Genomic DNA, 25682 nt, shown 5'->3' with positions numbered 1-25682 from the left:
ATGTGGATGTGCTTGTTTTAGATCTAATATTTAAGTCACAAAAAAGTGTAGCGCTCTCCTTCAATAAAGTGCATCAAATTATAGTGCATAAATGAATACCTGAAAACGGTGTAAAAATCATCTATATTTTAAGTGAGTCCATCTTTTCTTTGAAATATATATACAATCCATCAATAAAAGATTCAATGTTCATGAAAAAGTGCAGTCCCATACACCAGAAACTCTTTAGTAATAGCCCCCGACCACCACAGTGCCCTTCACCCCACCTATGGGTGTCATCTCACCTGCTTGAATGGACCTCTATAATTTGAAGGAGGGCTGCATGTGCTTTGCAGTGTTAGGTGGCAATGCTCCCGCTGGCTGTACACTCCAAATCCGTGGCTCTCAGCGTGGTGCCTATCGTATAGAAGGAAAGAACCATAGTGCAAATTGCTAATAAAGTATTTATTTCCATATAAAATCCACTCGCATTTAAGAAGTAAAAAACAAGCATTTCACAATACAGTTCTTTGCATACACAGCTCCACCTAGCCTAGAAAAAGTTATCAGACATCGGAGAGGGGGAAATTTCAAGCAAAAAATTAGCCAGAGGCGGAGTCGCAGTGAATCCATCAAACAAAAGTACCTACCCCTGGAGGGCTTAACATGAATTTGATTTGAACTGTTTTGTTAGCAATTCGTAGACCAGTCTGGAGTAACTAATATTTGTTACTTTTAAAATATTTCAATATGTCAGTATTGGTAAAATATTTAATATATACACAGTTTAGTAGTAGATGGATCCAATGGCTATACGCCCATATACAATATATAAACATAAATAAATGTACCCACTAGATGGGGGCTAGTGTGTGTGTGTGTGTGTGTGTGTGTGTGTGTGTGTGTGTGTGTGTGTGTGTGTGTGTATAGTGATAGAGGCAGCTTCATATGTAGAGATGGCTCATATGTCCAAACACTGCATTTTAGGTATAAGCAGTAAGGTTATCAGCTTGTAGGATAATTATAGGTATATGCTCTGCGTGTAAAGCTTGTATCAAATTTAATAAGATCGGTGGGGCTCTGGTATCATGGTGGCAACTGTGTGGCAGTTACCATGGGAACTGGGCTGCATAAAAACAGGAAATGTGATGCAGTCCATTAGCCTGAACCTTTGGGCGCTATATGTGAGGTGAGCAGTGATGTAATCACGCTGGGACTAGGTGGAGCTGTGTATGCATAGGATTGTATTGTAAAATGCTTGGAAATGGAGTAGATTTTTATATGGAAATACTTTTTTTTTTTTTTTTTTTTTTTGGTGATTTGCACTATGGTTCTTGCCTCCTTTTATGAATAACAACACACTGAGAGCTACAGATTTGGAGTGTACAGCCAGTTGGAGCTGTGCCACTTATAAAACTGCAAAGCACATATACCTCCTTTTAACCACTTGCCACCCGCCCAACATCATATGACGTTGCGGGCTTTGAGCGGTGATATCTGAATGATACCTTCAGCTACAGGCATCATTCAGATATCATCTGTTAGAGCTGCTGATTCCTTGCACCATAAGAACCATCATAGCAGCTGTTTAGTATGTCAGTGTGTGGAACTGTGATATGCTAGTTAGCAAATATATGAGGGATGTCCCTTTTTTAAACTGACGTATTAAAATTTATCAACATAACATGGACAATACAAATTATTTTAATATGTTTCCTTTGTCTCTCGCAGCCAAAACCAGAAGATGATGCTGGAGCAGGAACTACTTAGAGTGGAACATGAAAAGCTAAAATACGCTGACCAGGAGAAGAGTAAGAAACTCCATGATCTCACGTAAGTAGATGTTCAACTATAGCAATCAATAGCCTGCAGATAATTTTCATCAGGTGCACTGATGTGTTAGGAAAGGGATTAACTTAGATGATTTTCAAATGCTTGAGATGTTTGCAGCAAAGTTTTCAGATCTAATACCTGTTTTAGTTTACTCACGATATTAGGAGTAATATTTCTCCATCGTATAGGGTGCTTGGTAAATGTTCACCACTCTTCTGCAGAGTAAGACAAGTCTAATATACCTTTATCGATCAAAAATTGAGATTCACTTGTGATAGGATGTGTGTGACAGTTTGAGATAAGTGCTGATTTTGGGGCATCCAGAATATACTAGTGTGATTTTTGCTCCCAGCAGAGCCTCGGATACTTGGAAAGGGGAAATCTGTGGCTGTCAACTTTTTCCACCTTCTGTTCAAGATTAAAATGAAGTTCCAGCCAAAAATATAACTTCTGCTTAGCTTATCTTGCATTAAAGTGATTGTAAAGTCTTTAAAAAAAAAAAAAAAAATGTTATACTTGCCTTCCCTTTGCAGTGGATTTGTACAGAGCAGCCCAGATCCTCCTCTTCTCGGGCCCCTTCTCACTGCTCCTGGTCCCTCCATCCTGTTGAGCGCCCCCACAGCAAGCAGCTTGCTATGGAGGCAGCCAAGCTGCAGCTACGTGTGTCCATTCAGGCGTGGAGTTGCCGTTTGGCCCCACTCTTGATTGGCTAACTGAATTTGACAGATGCAGGAGCCAATGGCGCTGCTTCTGTGTCTCAGCCCATCAGGAGTGGAGTCCCGGACAGCCAAGGGATTCGTGGACAGAGATGGGGCTTAGGTAAGTATTAGGGGGTCCTGAAGAGGCTGCTACCCACATAGAGGGCTTTTTATCTTAATGCACATAATGCATTTTGCTTACTTGAGCCCTCATATGATCCTGCAGCTCTTCTCTCCCCTCTCACTTCCTGGTCTCACTGGCCTTGCTTAGGCAGCGGAAATCATTGGCTCATTGCTGTTAAGTGACGTGGGGGTGTGGCCGAGTCCTGCTGCCTGTGTCTAGATGCAGACAGAGGCTTGGAAGCAAACCAGCACCAGTGCCTCCATTAAAAGCGGCTTTCTATGGAGGCACTCCCCAGAGTGGTAGAGTCAGGAGTGTCGGCTGGGGACTCGAAGCGAAGGATCAGGTCTTCTCTGTGGAGTTCCATTGCACAGAGCAGGTAAGTAAAATCCTGCTATTGTTTTATTTATTTTTTTCTTTGTAATTTTTTTATCACTTTTAATATGCCTGAGCTAGAATAGGCATTTTCAATGGTAATGTGCTAAACCGTCGTCCAAAGGAATGGCATTCAGAGTTCATTTTTCTTTAGGTTAGGGAGTTGGATAATAAAGTGTTAAAATTGTATGCACCGTTTGGACTAATACCTTGCATCACCTAAATGCAGTTTCCACTTTCAGACCTTTTCCTTGGTGATTGTCAGTTTTCCTTATGTACTACACTATTTCTTCAGGGTAATGCAAGATAGAAGAGAACAAGCACGGCAGGATCTGAAGGGACTGGAAGAGACAGTGGTGAGTAAATGAATACATACATTGCTGTTTAATTCTACTGCTTGAGTTTCTAACAAAAAAAAATAAAAAATGTATTATTGTAGGCAAAAGAGCTTCAAACCCTGCACAATCTCAGGAAGCTGTTTGTTCAAGATTTGACTACTAGAGTGAAAAAGGTATGTCTGTCTGCTATATAAAATGTCTCCCCCTTACTATCCTTGCACAGTCCTTTGCTCTTGCCCCACCTCTATCTTAACGGGATGTTTTATTTGTAGAGCGCAGAAATGGACTCAGATGACACAGGGGGGAGTGCTGCACAGAAGCAAAAGATCTCCTTTCTTGAGAACAACCTGGAACAGCTCACAAAAGTCCACAAACAGGTATACACCCCCTTCCCCCAGGGTTTTTGTCCATGACATGAAGCGGTAAAAAAATTATAGGTAAGCATGTTTTCTTCTTTATTGTAGTTGGTACGTGATAATGCAGATCTTCGTTGTGAGCTTCCAAAGCTGGAGAAACGACTTAGGGCTACAGCTGAGCGAGTTAAGGCCTTGGAGTCTGCTCTAAAAGAAGCCAAAGAAAATGCATCCCGTGATAGGAAACGGTATCAGCAAGAGGTGGATCGCATCAAGGAGGCTGTAAGGTCCAAGAACATGGCTAGAAGAGGACATTCTGCACAGATTGGTAAATATAATATACTTGTAATTATTTGAAAAACAGACCTTTGCACTTTTGAAAAATGTCAATCAAGCTTATAGACCACATTATTAGTCACTTTTGTGCGATTGTCGGCCTGTGACTAGTAGTAAGTCCTGGGAGGATTGAGGTGGCTTACTAAAGTTTTGTTTATAGAGCACAGTTTCAAAACTTCCTTGTCACTCAGGCAAGATGACACGCCTTTACTTTTAAAACAGACCTGTCCTAAAATTAGGGGAATCAACCCCTACAGTGCCATCTAGTGGTTAAACCCTTCACTGCCAGTCATATTTACACATTAATGCAGTGATGGCGAACCTTGGCACTCCAGATGTTTTGGAACTACATTTCCCATGATGCTCTGGTACCTTGCATTGTAGTGGAGCATCATGGGAAATGTAGTTCCAAAACATCTGGGGTGCCAAGGTTCGCCATCACTGCATTAATGCATTTTTAATTGCAATGATCGCTGTATAAATGTGGTCCCAAAATCACGACAAGTGTCCGATCTGTGCACCATAATGTCGCAGTCACGATAAAAATCGCTCATCACCGCCATTACTAGTAAAAAAAAAAAAAAAAAAATATCCATAATGCCATAAAACTATCCCCTATTTTGTAGTAGTCTACAGGGAGGGGGTAGTTTTATTGCATTATTAATCATTTTTTGCGTTTTTTTTTTGTCCAGTGTCAATGGACGTGTACCATGCGATCACTGTGACCAATTAAAGATCACAATAGTAAACCATGCTGTCACGAATGGATGCCATGCATGAAAGTTGTTTTACTAGTGTGCATGTGACCTCTGTATTTGGCCAACCGCAGCGATCGGTAATGAGCACTGTGATCTGTGGTGTCCGGTGGAAACATTGGTCACAAATTGTCCCACTGTGCGCCAGCGGGATGACATACAGCACCTGTACATCCTCCTGGAATAACAGAGCACCCGCCTGGCCGTTTATCTACATTGGCCGGGCAGGAAACCGTTAAATTGGAGATGCGTATCTAAATTCTTGCACTTGTCTCCAGAAAGCTGCTTTTTGAAATATAAAAAGCATTTTTACAATTTAAAAAACAAAGTATATCAAAGCACATCCTCCTCCCTTCACATGGCCATGTGCTATGCAAAATATCTATATATGTATTATTTATGATGGGTCAAAGACTTGATCAGTCACACCTGGCAATCGATACAATGTATAGCATTGCCAAGTTCTTGGGTTTAAATCCACTTTTATTTCTATTTAAAAAAGTTATGTCACTTTTACAATGATTGACTTGCTAACAATCCATTATTTTCCTTTTTTTAGCTAAACCCATCCGTCCTGGACAGCACCCAGCTGCCTCTCCAACGCATCCAAATGCAATCCGTGGGGGAGCCGTGTTCCCTCAGAATAGTCAGCCAGTGGCTATTCGTGGAGGAAGTACTAAACCCTGACAAAACGTAAGCTTTAATGTGTTTCTTTTTGTGGGAACATTTCTGATCGGTTATGTTCAGAGTGCCTTTTTTGTTCTGTTAAAGCGCAACTACACCCTCCTATTCTTTACAGCCAGAGAAGCTGCAGTCTGATCTGCAGTTAACACGGTACAATACATATCAGTTTTGACACTAGCCATTTGATGGCTGGGCGGTTCGGTTTAGAGCACAAACAAAGGTGGCAGCAATCATTTGCTACATGCCTTTAACATAACTGTTTTAGGAAACAGTTAAAGCGGGAGTCCACCGGGACTCCGCGTTTTTTTTTTTTTTTTTTTTTTTTAAAAGCCAGCAGCTACAAATACTGCAGCTGCTGACTTTTAAAATAGTGACACTTACCTGTCCAGCGTGCCCGCGATGTCGGCACCCGAAGCCGATCTGTAGATCGTATCTCGGGTGCTGCCGCCGCCATATTGGGTATGGGAATCAGGAAATGGAGCCTTTCGGCTTCATTTCCCGGTTCCCTACTGCGCATGCGCGAGCCGCGCTGCTCAGTAAGGACGGTCCCCGCTGCCTCTGGGATCTGTCTGTTTTCCAGCAGGCAGCGGGGCACTTGCGGGAAGGGGCGGGCACTTACGGAAAGGGGCGTAATATACGCCCCTTTCTGCAGAGAGCTATCCCGGAAGTGGGTACAGATACCTGTACTGTACAGGTATCTGCACCCCCCCCCCCCCCCCTGAAAGGTGCCAATTGTGGCGCCGGAGGGGGGGAGGGTTCCGATGAGCGGAGGTCCACTGTAGGGTGGACCTCCCCTTTAAAGTGGAACTAAAGTTCTGCTGTTATGTCCTGTGAGCAGGCAGGCTTTTTATCACAGAAGAGACATGTCATTTCTCTTCTGCAATAAAATACCTGCCTGCTCAGAGCAATCCCCACAATGTAAACTGAGCTATGCATGCTCAGCTTACAGTGGCCAGCCCGTACCCTGTGTGCCAGAATGACTAGTTCCCGATCATGTGAAGGAGTGATGTCGTCCCGCGCCGGCAAGTAAAGATGTTCGAAAACCAGCACACAAGAGAATATGCTGCCAAGGGACCATTGGTAAAGTGAGCATTGATACTTTTAGTTCCACTTTAAATTGATGGGTTTAGATCCACTTTAAAGCAGATGACAATTATGTTTCTCTTTCGTTCATTGATGGACACAGCTACTTTAATTCTTGACCTTAGGGTTATCATGCCACCTTCAGGAGAGGACTAGGCAGAACATGTAAAACCAGCAAGACTGCACAGCACACTGCCTATAACCCCTGACCCTGCTTCCTGCAACTGTTTTTTCTGCCTAGTGTAGAAGGACCTGGCTCCCTGAGGGGAACATTGAAGAAAAAAATGAAAAAATTCCCAGCACCAATTTTGATCCTGCTATCTACAATCAACAGCCGGGCTGGGTGACAGGCTGGATAATATAGATCCTTTGTAGTCTCCCCAGCCTGGCCATCGAGCGTGAGCAGACCCTAGTTACGCACTGGGTCGGCCACGACGGGCCCTTTCTGCTCCAGGGGCGGCCGGTGAGCTATATGCTCCGGGGCACTCATATATGACCAGGCTACTGCTGTCCGTGTCAGTGTGCCGTGGCCAACCGCCACCCCGTACTGCTTGGGTGATGGGTCTGTGGTGGAATGCGTCCAGCAATCCCGACAGGAGGGGTAATTAAGGCTCCCCCTGCCTCGGCAGGATGGAGCAGCTGGGCATTCCCTGGGAGGTCGACTAGGGGGTCTCTTACTCTCCCTTTCCTCTCTCCCTATCCCTTATTCCCTCCTCCCCCTGCTGGGGCCGTTGTGTGACTGGGCATGAGGTGTGGTGTATGTACCGGGGAGGCGGGTGCTGCCCTGGTTGTCAGAGTCCGCTTTTTCTTTCCCTGCTTTTTTCCTTCACAGTGAGGTACTCAGGCTGTTGCCATGAGGGGAGGCTGCCACGTGGGCTGCAGCCATTTTCCCATAGCCTTACGCAGTGTATATGCTAGTGGGCATTTTCTGTAAGGCTCGGCGGACATTTTCTTTGTGATTTTTTTTTTATTTTTTTTGCTAGGATGCCCGTGGCGCGTTTTATCTTTAGTGCTGGTGTCTGTATACTTCAGAACAGCGCGTTTTTTACTCGTGACTGACATGGAGCAGAGCGGACGGCAGCAGCGCAGTACTCAGTCAGGGTGAGTTCTGCGCGGGGGGGGGGGCTCCTCAGTCTGCGAGCAGCTAGGAGGGTGGGATTTTGTATACCATGCCTTAAGTCCCTAAGTTGTGGCAGGCGAGTGAGGGTCAGCATGGCTTCAGAAAGCTGGCGCTTCTTCCTCAGACATCCCTGCTATTGCAACCGGCTCACCTGCCCAAAATATGGTGCCTATGGGTGATGTGTCGGCATTCCTGGAGACCTTTGTTGCCAGGATGAAATCGGTGTAAGGGGGATAAAAACACAGCCTTGGTGTCAGCAGACACTTACTGAATGGGCAAAGTATTTGCACCGTGTATTGGAAAAGCAACAGGCTTCCCCGGTCTTCGTAGAACTGGCAGATCAGTTTGAGTATGGCCTTAAGTATGTCTGTGATTCCGCCCTGGATACGGTCCCCCTGCTCTCTAGAGCATCAGTATCAGCAGTGGTGCTACGGCACCTGATTTGGCTGGCGAATTTGCCCTTCCAAGGTGAGAGGCTATTTGGATCTTCGCTGGATGACATTATTAAAAATGTTACCGGTGGGAAGAGTACGTTACTCACACAGTCCAGGAACGGTAAGGAGCCACACCGTAGGCAAGGGCCCTATTTTCTTTATCGTACATCATAGGACACAGAGCCTCAAGTATTCACTTAGTGGGTTATAGCTACCTTCAGGTGTTGACAATGGCACACCCAATACAGGAAGTTGACTACCCTATATAACCCCTTCTCCTTCCAGGAGTACTTCAGTTTTTTCGCCAGTGTCTAAAGGTGTTGGAATGAGTGAAGATGTGCTCTGCGGAGCTCTAGTAGGGATCCATGCTGTATTTAAAAAGCCTCCACAGCCGCATCCATCCCGCCACTGCAGCTCCAGGATGGTACCCGGGCCTCACATAGAAGAACAAGGTTTTGCCTGTAACGCTCCTTTTTGGGGGCTGGACCCTAGAACCAGGACTCTTTTTGGTCTTGCTACATTGCCCAAAGCTGTCCTGAGGGGTGCTATACATGGTCCAAAGGAGTGGAGCTCCTATTAAAAGGTCCCCAGTCTTTGAAGGTTTAACCACGCTACCCGCCATGATGGGTGAAGTTTGCATCTGTCGTTTTACAACAGTATCCTGCAGCTGGAGGGGGGGGTGGCTCCTCTCCCCCTAAATGGGGAAACTGAGTGGCTAGGGATACATGTTATGTTTAAACAAGCATAAATCTGAAAGGCTGTGTAAATGTAAAGAGAAACTCAGGACAGATGGGCTCTCTCCACAGTGACTCTAGGATACAAACTAGAATTTCCACCATCTCGCTTTCTGAGATCAAACGTTCCCAAGGATTCAGGGAAAAGACAATCCATGTTTCAAGCATTAGACCGATTATTGATTCAAGGGGTAATCATAGAGAACCCCACAGAAGATATTGCCCAGAAAAGGGTGTTCTTGCCTCCAGCAAAGATCAGCTCCATACAAGAGCTGGTACGGATGGTCAGGTCAAAAGCAAATCCTTCAATTCGCCTTTGCAAGAGGTTGTTAGGAAGGATGGTAGCTTCATTCGAAGCAGTCCCCTATGCCCAGTTCCATTCAAGACTGTTGCAAAACAGAATCCTTTCTGCTTGGAACCAGATGATCCAAGCTTTGGACTTGCCAATGCGGCTGTTCCCAACAGTGTCTGAAAGCCTCAGTTGGTTACGAAGCCAGAATTTGCTGAAAGGGAAATCCTTCAGACCAATAATCTGGAAAGTAGTAACAACAGATGCCAGCCTCTCATCTGCTTCTGGCTCATCAGGAAGCCCTGATTGGGGCAGGACAGGACCTGCTGCTGTGCGGGGTGATAGTACCTGTACCAACGCTGGAAAGGTTTCAGGGATTCTGTTCCCAAAAAGGAAGGGGTACATCCAATCCTGGACTTGACGGCCCTCAACAGCTTTGTAAAAGTGCAAAGGTTCAGGATGGAATCAGTTCAATCCATGGTCGCTGCACTCCATCAGGGGGACTTCCTGGCGTCCTTGGATATTAAGGACGCGTACTTGCATATACCCAGATGCCTCAGGCATCAGAAGTTTCTGTGATTTGCAGTCGGGGAAGAGCACTACCAGTTTGTGGCTCTACCTTTTTGCCTGGCGTCAGCCCCCCCGAGTCTTTACCAAGGTGTTGGCTCCCATTCTGGCGTTGTTAAGGCAACGTGGGATCGCAATCGTGGGCTACCTAGACGACCTCCTGAGAGCAGCTTCCACCTTAGAATTAAGGGAGGATGTAGCGATCACCATACAGACTCTCCGTGAGTTTGGTTGGGTGCTGAACCTAAAGAAGTCAGTGTTGGTGCCAACTCAATGCCTGGAGTACCTGGGCTTACTGCTGGACTCCTTGGAACCATCTACTTTAACTCCTACAACCATTCAGATTCAAACAAGTAGTTAAACATGGCGGTTGGACTGAGAAGGTTTGAATTTGATTCATTGCTATGAATTTATAAGACGCTGAAAGGGTTTTCTCATACCCTGGTGAATTAAAGAGGAGCTGCACCTTTTAAAAAAATATTAAAAGCCAGCAGCTACAAATATTGCAGCTGCTGACTTTTAATAAATTGACACTTACCTGTCCCAGGGTCCAGCGATGTCAGTGGCAGATGACGAGCAATCGCTCGTCTCTCCGGGGCCCCCCGCCGCCATTCTCTGTGAGGGAATCAGGAAGTGAAGCATTGCGGCTTCACTGCCTGGTTCCCTACTGCGCATGCGCGAGTCGCGCTGCGCATCTCCACTGGTCCCTGCTGTGTCCTGGGAACTGTGTGTTTCCCAGAACACAACGGGGGGCAGGGCATCTGCAGCTAGCTTGTCCCGGAAGTGGGTACAGATACCTGGATAATCCAGGTATCTGCACCTCCCCCCCGAAAGGTGCAAATTGTGGCACCAGAGGGGGGGAGGGATCAGATGAGCGGAACTCCCACTTCAAGGTGGAGATTCGCTTTAAACCCTTCTTTTTTTTTTTTTTTTTTTTTTTTTTTTTTTTTTTTTAGATCGCTTTTCAATCCTTGTATTCTTAGCATATCTTTTCTGGAATGTGGTGTCTAGTGTAGTACTGTACAGTAGAGCTGCACGATTAATCTTTAAAAAAACGCGATCTCGATTCACCCCCATGACGATCTCTTCCGCTGAGAGCAGGCGATTCTTTCATATAAACAATTGGAGAGATTATCTGTTCACTCAGCTGTCACAAGAAAGCATCCCAATCTGCCAAGTTTAGAACTTGAAACATTGTAACTAAAGCTTACTTAGATGAAAGGGATAGAACTTCTTGTGTAAACAAATAATCTGGGCAATCTGCCAAGCTTTCAACCACCTAAATGCAGGAAGTTTAACCACTTAAAGTCTAAATGTTTTTCCGACACTTCTTTAAGTTAAAATCAATATTTTTTTGCTAGAAAATTAACTCCCAAACATATAATGTATATCTATATCTATATTATATATCATTTCAGCGGAGACCGTAGGGAATAAAATGGCAATTGCTGCAATATTTTATGTCATTTATGTATTTGCCCAGCAGTCTTGTTTGGGGAAAAAATACACTTCAATAAATAAAAAACAGTAAAGTTAGCACAATTTTTATTTTTTTGTTTTAATGTGAAAGATGATGTTACACCACGAAAATCGTGAGAGAATTGCGATCCATCTTCTAAGCAAAAAAATTGTGATTCTCATTTTAGCCAGAATCGTGCAGCTCTACTGTATAGTGGATATAAAGTCTATATACCCATGTTAAAATGTCAGGTTTCTGTGATGTAAAAAAGAGACAAAGATAAATCATTTCAGTGCATTAAGGTGCCTCTAACCGAAAATAAAGTTAAGCTGTTCTAGTAGGTCTTTCCTGACTTTTTCTTAGTTGCATCCTACAGCAAAAGCCATTTTCCACAGAGAAGTTCCAAAGCATCAGAGGGATATTGTTAAAAGGTATCGGTCAGGAGAAGGGTACAAAATAATTCCCAAGGCGTTAGATATACCATGGAACACAGTTAAGACAGTCACCAAGTGGAGAAAATATGGCACAACAGTGACATTACCAAGTACTGGATGTCCCTTCAAAATTGATAAAAAAACTAGAAGAAAACAGGTCAGGGAGGCTACCAAGGGGCCTACAGCAACATTAAAGGAACTGCAGGAATATCTGGCAAGTACTGACTGTGTGGTACATGTGACAACAATCTCCCGTATTCTTCATATGTCTTGGCTATGGGGTAGAGTGGCAAGATGGAAGCCTTTTCTTACGAAGAAAAACATCCAAGCCTGGCTAAATTTGCAAAAACACATCTGAAGCCTCTTAAAAGCATGTGGGAAAATGTGTTCTGGTCTGAAACCAAGGTTGAACCTTTTGGCCATCATTCCAAAAGATATGTTTGGCGCAAAAACACTAGACATCGTCAAAAGAACAATATACCCACCGTGAAGCATGGTGGTGGCAGCGTCATGCTTTGGGGCTGTTTTTCTTCAGCTGGACCTTAGTAAAGGTAGAGAAAATTATGAACAGTTCCAAATACCAGACAATATTGGCACAAAACCTTCAGACTTCTGCTAGAAAGCTGAACATGAAGAGGGACTTCATCTTTCGCCATGATAACGACCCAAAGTACACATCCAAATCAACAAAGCAATGGCTTCACCCGAAGATGATTAAAGTTCTGCCATGGCCCAGCCCTGAATCCGATTTCAAAATCTGTGGGGTGATCTGAAGAGGGCTGTACACAGAAGATGCCCCCACAATCTGACATATTTGGAGTGTTTTTACAAAGAAGAGTGGGCAAATATTGCCAAGTCGAGATGTGTTAGGCTGATGTACTCATACCCAAAAAGTCGGAGTGCTGTAATAAAATCAAACAGTGCTTCAACAAAGTGATAGTTTAACCACTTCAGACCCGGAAGATTTTATCCCCTTCCTGACCAGAGCACTTTTATTCCAATTTGGCACTACATTGCTTTAACTGACAATTGCACGCTCATTCGCTGTACCCAAACAAAATTTGCGTCCTTTTTTCCCTACAAATATAGGTTTCATTTTGTGGTATTTGCTCACCTCTGCAGGTTTTTATTTTTTGCACTATAAACACAAAAAGAGCGACAATTTCGAGAATTATTATTATTTTTTTTTTGCTATATCGCACCAAAAAAAAAAAATCTATCAGTTTAGACCAATATATATTCTTCTACATATTTCTGGTAAAAAACGTAATAAGCGTAATATTGATTGGGTTGCTCAAGTTATAGCATCTGCAAACTATGGGAAAGATCTGGTGATCTGCTATTTATTTTTTTGTGGTACTACGACATTGACAGATTGGAGATTCTTGACATTTTTTTCGGACCTTTGGCTTTTACACAGCGATCAGTGCTGTAAAAATGCACTGATTACTGTGTAAATGCCACTGGCAGGGAAGGGGTTAACACTAGAGGGTGCTTAAGGGGTTGTGTTCCCTCAGTGTGTTCTAACTGTATGGGGATAGGATTGACTAGGCGACGTATATCGTTTTTCCTACTTAGAATGAACAAACAATATGGCTCCTCTCCTGACAGCACAGGGATTCACACACAAATATCCGTGCTGGCACTCGTGCACGTGATCGCGCATGGCCAGCAGTGGTCTGCATGCCCGTCTATGTGCATCGGGTCACCCGCCATGCAGCGTGTGCCCTCTGGTGGCCAAAAAAGGAAAGGGACGTACCCATATGGGATTTCACCCAAGGAAGCCATTCTGCCGCAGTATAGCTGTGTGACATGGTCGGGAATCGGTTAAGGGTGTGCACACTTATGCAACAATATTTTTACTTATCTCCACAAAAAAGTTGTACAGTTTATAAGTCACATTAAAGGTGGAAAAAGTTCTGAAATTATTTATCTTTGTCTCGTTCTTTTACATCACAGAAACCTGACATTTTAACAGGGGTGTGTAGACTTTTTATATCCACTGTATGTACGGTTTTACTTAAATATGGAAAAGTTGCAAAATTGGGCTTGGGCATAAAGATTTTTTTTAGCCTTAGTCACGAAGGTTACGTTTTCAGTTTTGGGTGGAACATCTTTCCTCAGAATTGCAATACACATTGACACATTTGTTTTTTTTTCTTCTGTGTTTCAGATGGTGAAGGATCATTGAAGTACCGATCAGAATGACAGCAGTGCCCAATGGCCATTTTTGGGGTTCATTTACCTTTTTTGGGATTGTAGGATTGTTTTTTCCAATTGTAATTTATATCTGGCCTGTACAGCTCTTCCTTTTATTCCCAACAAATTTTCTTTTTTTGGGGCAAATTTGTAATGATTTGCAGCAAAACTAGAGTGCAATTTTGATGTCTTTGCATACAACATGTAATTTAAGGTATATAGCTCCATCTATTGCACAGTTTGTTATCCATGTCTTAAAACTTAGTCTGCACTGTGCCAAGTCTGAATGTATGTTGCTGGTCGAGTAGAACCTAGATAGGTCTCTGTAAATCTTTAGTTTTGGGGACATGGAGCAAACATTAACGGTTTATTACACTTCAGGTTAACCTGTTTAATTGTATAACACTACTGCTTTATTATACAAGAGCAGTAGAGCGCTTTCTGAAGTGACTTCATTAAATGGCGATGCTAAGATATGACGCTGTCATATTGTACAGTGTACTACAGTGTCTGGCTATAAAAGTGTGCTTTACACCAAGCTGCCACCAATGCAACTAGCAGAAAATCTAAATTTCCAGTTCCTATGAGGCTGCTCTACTGTTATCCAGTGGAATAGCCATTTGCCATGCTGTCTTTGGTTTAAATAATGTATAGTAATGAGATACAGGAGTAAAACTTTTATACAAGACGATAGGGATTCATTGTTGGCAAACATTGACTGTCCTATACCAAGCATTAATGTGTCACGACTGCTGTGAAAACATTCTGCTTCGTTCTGTTAATAAATGTGTATGGGATTATCATGAGCTATTTAATCATTTTACTGTAATTCAGAGCTTGCACTGGCAGTTAGGGTGTTTTTTTTTTATTTTTTTTTATGTTCTACAGTTTTTTTTTTTTTTCTGTGTTCTTCGAATACCACATGTAAGTGTCTAGCTCTGCTAAGAGATCAAACATTCCTTGCAGCAGTGGTTTTCTGAAATAATGTACATGTACTCAATGGGAAGCAGCAGTTAGTTGATTGGTCAAAACATTTTTCCCTACCGTTTTTCAGCAGGACCTCCAAATTACTAAGAGCATCCTGGATTTTATGCTCTTTTAGGAATTTAATTTTTTTTATTTTTTATCTTGGACATGGTTATGGGAATGTGTTGAAGGGAACATCACAAGGGCTTTATGCTGAATCTGGGTCTGTCTGTTGTCACGCCTAAGGTATATAAGTGTTAAGCCTTCTCTGTTATACAATTAGCTACTTGGGTAGGAAATGTCCATTGGGAGACGGCTATTGGCCATTGTAGAGGGCAAAGTCTGAATGATCTGAAGGCATTTTGGAAAAGTGTTGGTAGTCTTGTTTGGCATGTTTTTTCTTTTTCTGGAGATCACAGGAAAGGTGACTGGTGCAATTACAAGAAGTGACACTGTTGCACATAACGTTCAGTTAATTTTAAAACGAAGAGATTGGACAACATCACCCTTGCTCCAGTTTTCATAAAGCATAACGCTTTTAAAGTGTGTAGGGCTAGGAGTATCAATCATGATCTGTGGCCATGTTTAGTAAGTAGATTTGGCACTTTTTTGGGAAATAATAAAATGCCTGTTAAAGGAAACTTACACTGTGGACAGTATGTAAGCTGCCATTGCAGTAATTTTTATTCCTTTTGAAAAATCCAGATAATCGAGGTTGTCTTGCTGTGACCCGGAACTAGCAAGTAGAATATAAATTTGTCATATTTATTCCAGGACATTGGCTCAAAGTTTAGAAGCTACTGAATCGGAGTGCTAGCCAGCCCTGGTAGCCGTCCATAATTTTCTCAGTAAGATTTCAGAATATTGTTTTTTCTATTATGTAGCTATAATGATTTTTTGTTTTTTTTTGTTTAGGGAGTTAATGTCATTAGTTATGCACTCTACCTCTTTACAGATTGAGATTACCATATATATTTTTTCATTTCCCCCCCCTTTTTTTCAAATATAATGCAACTTTTAAAAACAGCCCACTTTTAAGAGTCAAAGGCAGATCTTAACCACTATCTCCAATTAAAGTAGTTTCACTTCTTACATATAATGCAGTTCTCTACCATATAAGGTGGCTCACTTAATAAACTGACACTGCATTGTCCTCCATATTGTTTTGGCTTATGAATCCTTAAATGGCATATCCTGTAGTGACTGGGATAAGTCTGCGTTTATATGGCTTGCTGCCTGTTCATAGTGGTCTGATATCCTTTTTTTTTTTTTTTTCCTGGTCATTTGCAGTAGTTGCTTGATAGTGCAAGCTTCAGTATTAATAGATCATGCAGGCCATAAATATATATGTGTGTGTATGTGTATATATATATATATATATATATATATATATATATATATATATATATATATATATATATACTTGACTTCTAGGTGGCTTTAAATACCCATAACTGTCCTTCACTGGTAAGTTTTAGAATTCTATTTAAATACCTCCTTTTAATATGTACACTCCATATCTAAGTTATAACTGCAAAATTGGTTCTAAGGACAGCAGGACACTTCTTGGTAACCATGTTTGTGGGAGAACTGACGTACTGTAAAATCGATTCAGTGCTAAACACTAAGCCCGTTCTGGGTTATTGAAATCAGTTTCTGTCCATTTGTACAGTGTGTGAATGGTCATTGGGGGGTATAAAGGGCACCTGTCACAGTAAAAACATTCATTTTGTGCTGAGAGCTTACATGCAGCATGCAAAATTTTAGGAAGTAGAACATTTGGGTCAGTGTTTGGGCTTCTAGGCTGTTTAAAATAAAAGTTATCTCTAAGTTTGTAGGTTTTTCAACTCCAGCCTTCAAAACTATTTTAACAGTGCATATTATTTTTTCCAGTGATAAGTTCCCCCAACTTTAAATGGCCTCGTGCCATGTCTAAGTGCCATTGAACTTCAATATAGGCCTACTTACACTGCAACATTTTTTTTTTTCCAGCTATTTCTACTGTCTGAATCTTTGCACTCTAAAAGTGTCTGGGTCATCCTGTGGATAAAATCAGGACACGGCTTTGTTAAAAAACAAAACAAAACTGGAGGTCATAGAAGCGGACACTCCCCACCACAGTTTACATCTCCGTGGACACTTGGTGCCTGATATCTGTTATTACATTAGTATTTTTTTTATTTAATTTTTCTTTTTTTACTCATCCTGTGGATTAGCTGCTAGACATTAAAGGACAAAGTCCTCAGTTGGGTTCTTTATTCTTTCCACTGTTTAAAAGCTCTATAATGCACTGCTATTTGGTATACTTAGGACACTTGGGGAATCCTATACTAGCCTATGTGGCTGGTAAAATTTAAATTGTATCTCGTTCAAGATTGAGTGCCCTTTGTGCCAAATGAGAGATTTGTAGGCTGTGCTTGCTATATGAAAGGACTTTAGCTGTCTACAGGATTCCATATGACAACCAGCAAAAGTTGTTTGCAGCTGGGTACAGCTTTTAGTTCAAAGGGCTGCACAAGCTTATATTATTGGATGGGTTTTTTTTGTTTTGTTTTTAAATGTAGTTGACCATGCTTTAATTAAAGGCACATATGCTTCTAGGAAGAGGGTAGAACATAGTCAGCAGTCCCTGAAGGAGCAGGATTGAGCAGTGCTGGCATAGACAACAGGTGCACTTTAGCAGAGAACTGCCTCACACCATATGCATCACACTAACGGGAAGCAGAATATTTTCCACTGTATCTACTTTTTGTTATGTTTTAAAAGATCTTCATGATATCAGAATTTTTTTTTGCTTTGTCAAAAATACAAAATGCTTGAAATAAACATTAGTCTGAAGCTATATTGGTATACTTTCTCTTCGCCTCCCCTAAAACTAGCTTATTTTAAATTATGTGTTAAGTTCTAGTCAGGATAAAAATGACCAGAAAACATACTATAGAGGTTATATACTTTCTGGTTTGTTCTTGATTGTGAGCTACTGAAAATCCCTGCATTAAAGTGTGCACATCAGTCCCTAGCAGGAGAGTGTAAAGTGGCACATTGCATGGAAGGGACGTGTCCACTGTTGGAGCCATTACGCTGCAGCAGTAATGAATCAGACAGGCTTGTCATTCCACTATAGGCCCAAAACTTGGTCTAATTGGTTCTACAAAATTGTGCACCTTCACATAAGAAGCAGGCATAGATAGCCATTCACATCGCATCCTTATGATTGTGTGTTTTGTCTTCTCTGTTAACTATTAGGATTTTTATAACTTTCTGCAAACTATTTTCTACATAAAACACTTTCTGTTTGTTCTCCTTTTCTTATCTTTGCCAGGCACATGTGTGGGGCGATAGTAACGCATCCTATTTATTCTTGATTATCAACTAAGTTATTTACATTATTTAAAAGCTATAGACTATTACTGGTCGTCATGGAAAAAATAAAGCCAGTAAGATGTCTTAGCCATGTAATTCCAATACAGCAACTCACATCAACACCATTTACGTCAGACTCTCTGCATGCTGTAAATGTAATTGTGTTTTAAATAAAATACAAAAAACGTGAAAAGGTGTTTTATTTTTTTTATTTTTTTAGGTGTTGGTAATGCTTTGTTGCAATGTTTTTTTGTATGAGATTGAATCACAATCAGTCTCTGGTTTACACTGTGGTGCGGGATTCACAGATTCCTGTGCCACATCACAATCGCACTCCTTTTATGTGAACTGCTGCAGCTGTCAATATTAACCTAACGACACCCCAAAAACGGTTTTCAAAATACAGTGCAATTGGCAGAATCAGATTGCATAGATGTTAACTTCCATGCAATTTTATTCCAGTGCGGCAAAAATGGTGCATGCACCTTTTTTGTGCGGTGTAAATTGAGCTATATAAAATGTATGGCTCAAAATGTACCACACATTCCTGTGTTAATCACATGCACGCATTAGTGTGAACCAAGGCTTTCAACTGATGTTAAATAAGTCAGTAAACACATACTATCAGTGAAAGTGATTAAGCCTATATAAAGTTCAGCTGTTCTAGTAGCATTTTGCTGACATTTACTCAGTTGCCCCTTAGGACCAGTTCACACCATAGAAACGCAGTCCAGATGCATTTTGCATGCCTGTTTTGATGCGTTCCAGTGCGTTTTTGATGCAGTCCAGTGCATTCCCCCCCATTTTTTTTCCTTAACCTTAAATAAGTACATGGGTGTTCCGGTGCGTTCCCCTGAGTTTTTGATGCTTTTTACAGCGTTCCAGTACAGTCCAGTGCAGGAAAAATGCAGCATGTTCTACTTTTTTTTTTCTGGAACTGCAAGCACTGGTGTGAACTATGCCATTGAAAACCATATAACCTACTTTCTGTGTTTTTGGTGCAGAGAAAAACACACTGGACAGCATTTGGTGTGAACGGGCCCTTACAGTAAAAGCTACGGTCTGCAAAGTGCTTACAAAGCATCAAAGGGGTCTCGTAAGGTGTTGGTCAGGAGAAGGCACAAAAAATGGCATTGGATACCAAGGGACACCTTTAGGACAGTCATCAGCAAGTGGAAAAATATGGCACAAGAACTGGACAGTCCTCCAAAATTGATAAAATTAAAGGAAAACTGGTCTGGGAGGCTGCCAAGAGGCCTAAAGCAACAGGAGCTGCTGGCTAGTCCTGGCACTGTACTACATTTGACTGTTATCTCCCATGTTCTTCATTTGTCAGGGTTGTGGGATGGGGAGCAATGACGGAAGCCATTTCTTACGAAGAAAAACATCCAAGCCCAATACATTTTGCAAAAACCTACATCATGTCTGGCAAAAGCATGCAGGAAAATGTGTTCTGGCCCGATGAGACCAAGGTTAAACTATTTGGCCATAACACCAAAAAGTAAATTTGACACAATCAACGCTGCACATCACCAAAAAAACACCAATACCCCCAGTGAAGCATGGTGGTGCCAGCAATTATGCTTTGGAGCATTTTTCGTCATCTGGATCTGGGGTTATAGTTAAGGTAGAGGGACTTATGAACAGTTCTAAATATTGGTCAATTTTGGCACAAATCTTCCAGGCCTATGCTAAAAAATCTGAAGATGAAAAAAGGAATTTCAGCATAACGACCCAAAGCATACCTCCAAATCTGCCAAAGAATGGCCTCACCAGAAGACTATCATTTTAGAATGGCCCAGCCAGAGGCCAGACCTGAATTGAAAATCTGTGAGGGTGACCACAAGGGCTGGAACATGGAAATGGCCTCACAATCTTCCAAATTTTGGAGCACTTTTGCTTGGAAGAGGTGGTCAAAGATTCCCAATGCAGAATGTGGCATGCTTATGACACCCCCCAAAAAAAGACTGAATGCTCCCATCAAATCAAAAGGTGCTCCAACAAATTTAAGGGTGTGCATATTTATGCAACCTTTTTTTTAGCCCCCCCCCCCTTAAAGATTTCAGCTTGTTTTTAATTGAATTGCACAGTATAGGTCACATTAAGTGGGAAAAATTCACAAGTGATTAATCTTGGTCTGTTTTTTGGGTTTTTTTTTTTTTTACATCTCAAACACAGTTTGCACTTGGAATCGCTTCTGTGTGACCATCAGAATGTTGCCTACAGCAGAAAGAAATTGCTTGTTACAACAGAAAGAAATTGAGCCGCAGGAATCTTTATTTATTTTTATTTTTTTTTGCATTTTTAATATGCTGATAATTGTGTAAAGAATAAACACTGATGGGTGCCATTGAGGGTACTCAGATGGGCCTCTCATTCTGTACATTTGTTCACCTAAATCTTGCCAAATCAAAATTCTTTTTCTCATTAGCAGTTAAGCCGTTGCATAATAATACAGTGTCATTTGAGCTTTCCCTCAGTTTCACATAGAAATGCTCTATCTATATTATGTGTTTTAAAGCAGAGGTTCACACAAAAATGGAACCTCTGCTTTTCGGAACCCTACCCCCTCCCCCCCTGTCATATTTGGAACCTTTCAGGGGGGAGGGGGTGCAGATACCTGTATAATACAGGTATTTGCACCCACTTCTGGGAATAGACTCCTGTGGGAATCACGCCCCCCGTCTCCTAGGAAACACACAGGTCACCGGAGATAGCGGGGACCAGTTAGGATGTGCAACGCGACATGCACAGTAGGGAACTGGGAAGGGAAGCCGCAATGCTTGACTTCCTGATTTCCTCACCGAGGATGGCGGCGACAGCTGCCCAGATCTGAGCGATTGATTATTGATGTGTAGGACCATAACTGGAGGTTAAAATGGGAAAAAAAAAAACATGAATTGCAAAAGGCTTAAATTGTAGTAAAATAGATACTGCTTGTGCGTCCTGTCTCTCATCCACACTGCAGGGCTGAGACCCAAATTGACATTGTGTTTATGCTCCTAATACTAGCCTAACTACTATTCCTCTAAAACACGTGTGTCAAACACAAGGCCCTTGGGCTGAATCTGGCCTGCCACGCCACTTCAAGTGGCCCTCAAATGTCTCCTACAGCTGTGGCACCCCCTCGTCTCAGCAGTCGGCAGCAGAGAGGAGGACAACACTTCAGCCAAATCCTGCACTTCTCCTTGCAGCCACAGAGAGGCTCCTCTCTCACCACTGCCCTGGTCTCAGTAGTTGGCAGCAGAGAGGACAATTCTGCACCCCTCTGTGCTATAGCAGCACGTCTTTGTCTCAGCATTTAGCAGACCACCTCCAGACCCTGCATTTTGTGCTCCCATCTCTGAACCCAGCATCTTCCCTGCAGCAGGACAAAATTAAGCCTCATACACACAATCAGATTTTCAGACGACCGTTCATCTGTTTTTTTGTTGCATGCTAGTCACATGGCGAAAGGGAAGAGGTTATTCACCATATGAAAAATTTTCTGTACGACAGATTACATCAACAGAAGTGATGTAATGTGTTGAATAGTTTTGTATGTATTTTCATTTCTGAGCATGAAAACCGTACTAATTAAGCCAAAATTGGACGCTGAGTTCACGTAAGACAAAAATGTTAGTCTGCTCATCCAGCTTTGGTTTGATGAAAAAACAGAATCGGCTTGTGAAAGCACCATACGAATGATCTGAAAATCGGCAGATTGTTCGGACTAATTTCTACTTCCAATTTTTGTTTTGTGTGTACGGGCCTTAAGGGGAGTGCACTGTGATGTAAGGGAGGGTGGAAGACTCTTGACTTCTGATATGGGGGGGGGGGGGGGCATCCTCTTATAATTATAATACAGTTCCATGCCAGTTGAAAAGTAGGGTCTCACACCACTGGTATTATCCACAAGGAGTTTTACTGGAGACTGCTCAGACAGAAAACCATGGCAGAAATAGTTTTTCTTGTGGATGATACCAGTGGTGTGCGACCCTCCTTTTTAGACTTGTACAATCTGCTACAGGCGTGTGAGTGGGCTCCCTCTCTGCACCTCTTTTTCATAGAAAAAGTCTTAACTTATTACAAAAACCAGTAAAATTCAAATGCAGAGGCAACTATTATGATAAAGAATAGATATATTTATATAGTCTGGTAAAACTGGCCCTTTGAGGGCAACCATTATGCTGATGTGGCCCGCAATTAAATTTAGCTTGACACCCCTGCTGTAAAATGTTCCCTAATGTGTCAACATTTTGTCATTTGCTGACGACCACCATTTTTTTTTACACTACAAATCTAGCGTGTACTACACAATAACCTCTTAAAAGAGCAATCGCAAAAGCTCAGACAGCTGGTTAGACCTGCCTTTAACCACCTTTCCTGAGCAATTTTTCTCCCATTTCAGCCATATCGCATCATCTGGCAGTGAAGCAATTGACCGGACCTTCACTGTACACCTTTTACCTTCTAAATAATGCCACATGTGTTCTTTCTCAAAAATTAAGTCTCAAGACTTCCAACGGGCTGGTGGTTCTTTCCTGTTATTTTGAGAAGAATGATGGCTCATCCCAAAGCAACTCAAATTAAGAGACCTCTCGTAGCTGTCACCAGAAAAGCTTTGGACTAGTTACTGTCACCTCTTGTTTTGGTGACTGTTTTAACATTTTGGATTTCTCATCACTTTCTGTCTTGGTAACAGTGATTGCCAGGATTAATAGGTTGAACTTACCCAGCAGGGACTCGGACCACAGTAAAAACAGAGGTTCTCCTATTTTCCTACTCAATCCAAAATAAAGTAATGTTTTGCCTATACATACACTTTAAAGGCTCATGCACACTGCAGCTCAAAGAAGCAGCTCCTACAGCCTTGAGTTTTTTTTTTTTTTTCCTGCCTAGAAACTCCCCTCCATGTTAGTCAATGTGTCCATGCACACTTTGGCTTTTTCAGGCATATGCCCCTTACAGGCAGAAAAAAACCCTCCACCAAACTTGTTTGTGATAGAAGCTAGTGCCCCAAAGAGCTCAAACGTTTGTTCCAGCTTTTTGTTTTGCTTATACAGTAGTTAAGAAAATACTGTCTAGGAGGGTTTGCGAACAAAAGAAATGGATATTTTATAGATGGGCAACTCCTATCCTCATATTGATTAGTGGTTCCAAATTAATAACTACTGCAGTAGGGAACAGACACAAAAGATACGCTCAGCATCTTTCCAAATAACTGTTCTCCTTTATTATGATGCATTTTAAGGTTTTTATACACATGATTACGTAGGTATCACATTAATATTACAATTGTACCTTTATGGTAACAAGGGGCGTTACATAGGCAGGCTAATTCTAATCGGGACTCAAAAGAATGCAAAACATGTACTGAAAGCATTGTTAACATTGTTGATATACAGAATTACAAATTTCCATTACAGTCTCCTCTTTTGATCAATATTTTGATCACTAACCATACCTGCTATCACCTTTTAAAGAGGAAGTAAACCCTGATGATTTTATTTCCTCTTTCATTCCCTGCAAAGGCAAAGCATAATGGACTACTATGCATCGCATAGTAGTCCATTATGTGTCACTTACCTGACACAGGAGCCAGCTAAGTCGCCGCTGTCCCCTGTAGTCCGCCGTATCCATCTTCTTGGTGGGGTCTCGCAGCTCCGCCGCTGTCATTCGGCGAAGCCGCGATGACGTCACTCCCGCGCATGCGCACGGGAGCCGACACGAGCAGCAGCGCCGTCATTGAGAATGCCGCGCTCATATAGGTTTAGGAGATATTTCTTGGACCTACAGGTAAGCCTTAATCTAGGCTTACCTGTAGGTCAAAGTGGTTTGTAAGGGTTAACAACCACTTTAACCTGGAACCTCCACAGGCTTAGGTGGAGGTAGACCTGGCCAAAGAGGCAAAAACTCCATTGTGGAGAAAATATGAAAACAAGGAAAATTATTGCGCTAACCTAAAAAAGTGAACAAAGCAGCTACACACGAACGTGACAAAATTCATATACAAAAAGAAACTATAATGTAGCACTAATGCAATAAATCGTGAAAGAAAAACAAGAAACAAAGCTGCATGGTGAAGTAATGGACGAAAAACAAAATTACATATATATATATATATATATATATATATATATATATATATATATATATAAACATTACAGTCCCAAGAGTTAAATCAATCAATCCTTGGAATCCGTATAGGACTCTGAAATAGTGATTCATAAAGTGTGTGAACTCAAGAGTGATCCAGGTGACATGCTAATCACTGACATCAGAGAAGGGTATGGAAAAGGTGGGTACTCTTACCAGAGCCAAAGGACCTGTATGTATGTATATATGTGTGTGTGTGGATATGTGATATATATATACACACACACACACACCAGGTCAGACAAGCATAGGCAAGTGAGTTCTCCACTATACAGAAACTATGCAACGGATCATTCTAGGCATTACCATCAGAACAGAATATGGAAAAAGGTGGGAACTCTTACCGGAGCCACGGGACCTGTATATAAATACCAGGTCAATTGAGCAAACACCAGCGGATCCTCAACTCCATAGGGAATGTGCAGCAAATCCCAGATGGTTCGTCAGCCAATGGAAGGGCTGTGGAGGAGCGATCAATCCCATCTCGAAGATTCAAATCTTCCTTTTTAGAGATTCCAATAAGGTAACAAAGGTCTCCAACCGATAACTCAATAATGGGTAGAAAACTCACGGAAAAAGTTGTATGTAAAACAAAAAGAACAATGGCTTCCCATAGTGTGCTACAGATGCCCCAGTAGAAGTCCTTTGGGATGAAACGCTTAGGGTGAGGTTCTTATGTTGCCCATATTGCTTTTTATAATGTGATCACTTTTTAGCTTCTTTTTTTTATTCTGTATGCTGATTTTATGCCAATAAACAGCAAATTTTCTTTTTTGATCTACACTATGGGAAGCCGTTGTTCTTTTTGTTTTACATATGACTTTTTCCGTGAGTTTTCTACCCATTATTGAGTTATTGGTTGGAGACCTTTGTTTCCTTATTGGAATCTCTGGAAGGAAGATTTGAATCTTCGAGACGGGATTGATTGCTCCTCCACAGCCTTTCCATTGGCTGGCGAACCATCTGGGATTTGCTGCACATACCCTTTGGAGTTGAGGATCAGCTGGTGTTTCCTCGTTTGACCTGGTGTTTATATACAGGTCCCCTGGCTCCGGTAAGAGTACCCACCCTTTTCTATATTCTGTTCTGATGGTAATGCCTAGAATGATCCGTTGCATAGTTTCTGTATAGTGGAGGACTCACTTGCCTTTGCTTGTCTGACCTGGTGTGTGTGTGTGTGTGTGTGTGTGTGTGTGTGTGTGTGTGTGTGTGTGTGTGTGTGTGTGTGTATATATATATATATATATACACACATACACAGGTCCTGTGGCTCTGGTAAGAGTACCCACCTTTTCCATATCCTTCTCTGTCAGTGACTAGCATGTCCACTGGATCACTCTTGAGTTCACATACTTTATGAATCACTATTTCAAAGTCCTATACGGATTCCAAGGATTGATTGATTTCACTCTTGGGACTTTAAT

The 25682-nt window shown here is 41.9% G+C and overlaps 1 protein-coding gene across 2 annotated transcripts in view; it reads left to right on the top strand.

The window, feature by feature from the left end:
- The window catches only part of KIF5B (kinesin family member 5B), a 107606-nt gene extending 93009 nt beyond the window's left edge, over positions 1–14597 (top strand). For both annotated transcript variants that reach the window (XM_077491078.1, XM_077491077.1), the window contains exons 20-26: positions 1711–1812; positions 3302–3362; positions 3446–3517; positions 3617–3721; positions 3809–4025; positions 5348–5481; positions 13766–14597. In XM_077491078.1, the coding sequence (XP_077347204.1) occupies positions 1711–1812; positions 3302–3362; positions 3446–3517; positions 3617–3721; positions 3809–4025; positions 5348–5475 (685 nt within the window). In that variant the 3' untranslated portion in view covers positions 5476–5481; positions 13766–14597. The remainder of the gene's footprint in view (positions 1–1710; positions 1813–3301; positions 3363–3445; positions 3518–3616; positions 3722–3808; positions 4026–5347; positions 5482–13765) is intronic.
- The last annotated feature ends 11085 nt before the right edge of the window (positions 14598–25682 follow it).

This window comes from Lithobates pipiens, unplaced genomic scaffold (genome assembly GCF_037356315.1).
Source record: "Lithobates pipiens isolate NorthernLeopardFrog02 unplaced genomic scaffold, aLitPip1_a1.2 Scaffold_19, whole genome shotgun sequence".
NCBI classification, from domain to species: Eukaryota; Metazoa; Chordata; class Amphibia; order Anura; family Ranidae; genus Lithobates; species Lithobates pipiens.
Note: the sequence above shows the minus strand (reverse complement) of the source record. Positions and strands in the feature narration are given on the sequence as shown.